We start from the raw sequence: 5,000 nt of genomic DNA, 5'->3' as shown, positions 1-5,000 counted from the left end.
CGGCGGAAGGCACACTAGCTGTCATAGGCATTCTTTATTTGAGTAAACTCGCCATTACCAACGGCTGGGCCATCCTTACTGGCCTTAGAGCGCATGTATGGTCGAGGCTTTGGAAGAGAAACTATGTGCAGCGCGTGGGGGTTGGGGAGGGGGGGTGGGATAGAGGGGGGTACGAGGGCGTGAGGGGGGGAGAGAGGGAACGAGAGCGTGGAGAGAGAGAGGAGAGAGAGCGAGATACGCGGAGAGGGAAGAGAGAGAGAGAAGCGGCCGAGGAAGAGAGCGCGAGAGAGAGAGGAAGAGATACGAGAGAGAGAAGCTAGAGAGTGAGGAAAGAGAGAGAGAGTAAGAGAGAGAGAGGCGAAGAGCGAGAGAGGAGCGGCAGAGCAGAGCGCGCGAGGCCGCGAGGATTGAGAGAGAGGAGAGAGGAGAGAGGAAGAGAGCGAGAGAGAGAGAGAGAGAAGAGACGAGAGAGAGGGAGAGGAGAGCTCGAAGGCAAGAGAGGCGAAGAGGAAGAGAGCGATCAGGAGTGAAAAAGAGATATAGAGGAAGAGAGAGAGAGAGAGCGAGGAAGAGAGAGAGAAGACAGGAAGAGAGAGAGAGGAGAGGAAGAGAGAGAGAGAGAGGAAGAGAGAGAGAGAGGGAGAGCGAGAGAGAGGAAGAGAGAGAGAGGGACACCCACATAGCTGAGAGAGAGAGAGGGGCGAGACCGAGGCGGAGAGAGAGAAGCGAGAGAGAGCGAGAGAGGAGAGAGAGAGCAGAGAGAGGGACGAGCGCGAGAGGAGCGAAGAGAGAGAGAGAGAGGAAGAGCGAGAGGAGAGAGAGGCAGAGCGAGAGAGGAGGAACGCGAAGGAGAAGAGATAGGAAGAGGGAGAGAGAGAGGAAGCGAGAGAGAGAGGAAGCGAGAGAGAGAGGAAGCGAGAGAGAGAGGAAGCGAGAGAGAGAGGAAACGAGAGAGAGAGGAAGCGAGAGAGAGAGAGAGAGAGAGAGCGAGAGCGAGGAAGAGGGGAGGGAGAGAGAGAGCGAGGAGAGAGAGGAGGCGATAGAGAGAGAGAGAGAGAGAGAGAGGAGAGAGAGAGAGAGAGAGCGAGCGAGAGAAGAGAGCGGAGAGAGAGAGCGAGAGCAGAAAGAGGAATAAAGAAAAAGAAAGGAGAAAAACAAAGAAAGAGCCACGAACAGAAGAAACTCCAGAAAAAGACAGCCAGACGCTCGAAAGAAAGAAAGCGCAGAAAGAAAGAGAGAACGAGAACGCAGAGAGAGCGCGAGGAGCGAGAGAGCGAGCGCGCGGCGCAGAGCAGCGCGAGAGAGAGAAGCGAGAGAGAGCGAGAGAGCGAACGAGAGAAAGAGAGAAAGAGAGAGCGAGCGAGAGAGAGCGAAAGAGAGAGAGAGAACAAAAGAAAGAGAAGAAGAGCGAGAGAAAACAACAGAACGAGAGAGAGAGAGAAGCGACCCACAAAAGAAAGAGAGCGAGAAGCCAGAACGAACGAAAGTCTGACACCGCACGACGGCCTACCGCGAGCGCCCCCATAAATTCCAGACTGCGAGCGCCCAAGAAAGCGCGCGATCCACCTGCCCGAGCCCAACAAACAAATCAAAGAGGCAGATGACCACCAGCACGTCGCTCTCTCCCCAATCCAGGTACGATCTATGACCACAGAACATGCGAGAGCTCCCCCCTCCCTCTCTCTCCTCTCTCCCCTCCCTACATCCCTCCCTCTCTCTCTCCCCCCTCCCCTCTCACTCTCTCCCCCACCTCCCTCTCTCCTCTCTCTCTCTCCCCTCCCTCCCTCCTCACTCTTCTCTCTCCCCCCCCTCCTCTCCCATCTCTCTCTCCCAACCTCACTCTCCCTCTCTCTCCCCCCCCTCCCTCTCCTCTCTCTTCTCTCTCTTCCCTCTCTCTCTCTCCTCTTCTCTCTCTCTCTCTCTCTCACCTCTCCCCTCCCCTCTCTCCTCTCCCTCTCCTCTCTCACGACTCTCTCTCCCTCTCCCGCTCTTCTCCCTCTCCGTACTCTCTCCCTCTCACTCTCCTCCTCAACCTCATCTCTCTCTCTCAACTCTCCCTCTCCTCTTCACCTACCTCTCCCCTCCACTACTACTCCTCTCCTACTATCTCACTCTCCCTCCTCCCTCTCCTTTCTCTTCTTTCTCTTTACCTCTACCTCCACCTCCCTCTCCCCTCTCCCTCTACCCTCTCCCTCTCACCTCTCTCCCCTCTCCATCTCTCCCCCCCTCTCCATTCTCCCTCTCCTCTCTCTCTCCTTACTTTCTCTCTCTTTCCCACACCTTTACCTTTACCTCTCTTCTCTCCATTTCCTCCACACTCTCTTCATCCCTCCCCCTCTTCCTCTTTCCTCTTTCCTCTTTCCTCTTTCCTCTTTCCTCTCCCCCTCCTCCTCTCTTTCTCATTGGCTCACTCTTTTTTCTCTTTGTCATTCTCTCTTTTTATCACTCTCTCTCTCATTCTAATTCACACTCTCTTACTCTTTCTTACCTTCTTTCCCCTTTTCTTTTAATTTCTCTTTGCTCTTTTCCTCTCTCTCTCTCTCTCTTTCTCTTTTTGTTTCCCACTCTCTCTTTCTTTCTTTCTTTTTCTCCCTCAACTTTCCTCTCTCCCTCTCTCCCTCACCCTCCATCCTTCTCTTACTCTCTCCTCTCCCTATCTCACTTTTTCATCTCCCTTCCTCTCTCTCTCTTCCTTTCTATCTCACTCTCTCTAGATAAATATTGAAAAAGATTGAAAAACTTCTGAAATCACCCCAAAATACTCTCACTAGTAAAAATTAATTAGCATTATTTAGGCTTACGAAGACAGACAAATTCTCTCATCTGAATTTCATAGCCAGACCCATCATCCAAATAGCCTTCAGTTATGATCAAGGTCAAATAGTCATGTGAAAGCTAAAGCTACTCAAGTTTGTAAGATTTTACTGTTTTTCTTTTTTTCCTTTTCCATTTTGTTAATCCTCATTGCTGAACCAGATTTTTGTCATTATTATTATTGATAATCTTGACACTTTCTTATCCCCCACTTTTAATCTTTTTCTTGCTCTAACTCATTCCTCCTTCCTCATCCTCTTCTTTGCCAAGGGATATTTTCAGCCCTTAAAACATTTCTGCATCTGATCATTTGATCTGATGCAGAAATGCACCAAACAGTCACTTACATCCACACTAATTAAAGTGACACAAAAAATTAGTAATTGTTCTTTTAATCTTCTGGTCATCAAATCTACATGAGAACTGAAAACCTTCATCTGCGCATCACTTAATTATCGGAGTTAAGAAGACTCCAATGACAAGGGACCACCATCAGGTAGTCATGCTCATGAGGAACGTCTCTCTTGCAGTGATTACAGGCTGCACTGATGGGATTGGCAAAGAGTACGCCAAGGAGCTCGCCAAGACCAAGATGAATATTGTCCTCATTTCTCGTACACAGACAAAACTGGAGAAAGTTGCTGAGGAGATAAGTAAGATTTTCTTTTTCTTTGGTGTGATATATGTTATTATATTTTTTTTGTTTTAAAGTTTTCATTTCCTAAGGTTTTTATAGTATGTTAAGAATTGTTGTTTACAGATTAGGAATTTGAAATATGATGTTGATAATGAGGATAAAGTTTAAGATAATTTTTGCCAGTTTTGAAAATATTTTTTAAATGTAGTTCTAAAATGATTTTTTCCCTTAGAAAAGAAATATGTTATATATTCTATTAATGATTTTCTACAGGGGAAGAATTTGGCGTGAAGACAGAAATTGTTCGAGCCGACTTTTCAAATGGCCAGTCCATTTACGAGGACATTTCAAAGCATCTTCAGGACAAAGAAATAGGCATCCTAGGTAAATTAACAGAATATATGTAGTAGAAAATTAAATGTGTCAATTTCAAATAGGCTGGAAGAGGAAGAAATGATGTTGAAATTTAGTTTCAATATGATAGTTTTTTCAAAAGGGCTCTATTATTTATTTAACAAAGTGAAAAAGCCAGTATTGTACACAGTAGTAGCAAGAACTTTGGGCGCTTTTGGAGCATTTAAAGAATGAGTATGAATGTGGTAACCTCCCTAACCTTTAGACATATAGATGGACTATAGACATTGTTTTACAAGTCTAGATGTTTTGAAGCTTTCCCCTTACCCTGCAGACATTTTGGTTGGCATTGTTTTATAGGTAAAGCAAAATTTACCAGATGCTCTTATTTTGAGTTAGCCTACAGCTTTTCAGTCATTACCTGCACCTTGGGGATAGAGGAAATGTCATGATTATGTAACTCATGCTTCACAAATTTCCACAATTAGATATAAGTCTGGTGAATTCCTAAGGCAATCCATCATGCCATTCCTTTATTTGATCGGCTCTTTGGCAAAGCTTTTTTCACATGTCATCAACCACAGACCTCTGAGTTTAAAGGGGTATTGTTAACTATTGGTGTGGAAAGTTCTTAACCCTCTCTGGACGGGTGGTACACTACGGTACCGCGCATTCTAGGCCCGTTCGCTGGGTGACGCCATATGGCGTCGTTTATTTAACTGATTTAGGCCTATGCGTTCGAGAGCCCTGGCATAGTAACATGCAAGGCTGGAATGCCCCCGTTGTGAGTGGGTTAAAGTTCTCACTTTTACAATATATAACCAGTATGTCATCTGAGATAGATAATGAATGCAGAAGAAATTTGTCCAGTATTACTGATATCTGAAGATTACAAGTCAGTATAATAATGTGTGAATCTGAAACCTAAAAATCAGTTAGGTATTTGTTTTAGAAAACACTAGCATTCATAATCTGATTTTCTCATGATTATTTTGGCTGTGTTCTATTAAAATCCAATATTATAAGTCTTCAATAAAAATTCCACCCCAATAATATTGCAGTATTAAGCAATTGCCTCAGCCTACATTCTTTGTGCTATAGCAAAGGCCATCAAACTTCCATGATGTATGTTCTTGAAAAATACAGCATGAAATAGCTCATTATTTGATGTGAAATTACCAGATTATGCATATTA

The 5,000-nt window shown here is 45.3% G+C and overlaps 1 protein-coding gene across 1 annotated transcript in view; it reads left to right on the top strand.

The window, feature by feature from the left end:
- LOC122249445 (inactive hydroxysteroid dehydrogenase-like protein 1) overlaps window positions 1-5,000 on the top strand; it is a 20,474-nt gene that overhangs the window by 83 nt on the left and 15,391 nt on the right. Inside the window, exons 1-3 of the mRNA XM_086545272.1 lie at window positions 1-154; window positions 3,328-3,467; window positions 3,725-3,835. The exon at window positions 1-154 is cut by the window's left edge and continues 83 nt beyond it. Coding sequence (XP_086401398.1) covers window positions 1-154; window positions 3,328-3,467; window positions 3,725-3,835 — 405 coding nt within the window. The remainder of the gene's footprint in view (window positions 155-3,327; window positions 3,468-3,724; window positions 3,836-5,000) is intronic.

The sequence above is a fragment of the Penaeus japonicus genome, unplaced genomic scaffold (assembly GCF_977035675.1).
Source record: "Penaeus japonicus unplaced genomic scaffold, GWHDUDI00000001_assembly GWHDUDI00000016, whole genome shotgun sequence".
NCBI classification, from domain to species: Eukaryota; Metazoa; Arthropoda; class Malacostraca; order Decapoda; family Penaeidae; genus Penaeus; species Penaeus japonicus.
The sequence above is the reverse complement of the archived record's forward strand: the minus strand, read 5'-3'. Positions and strand labels throughout refer to the sequence as shown.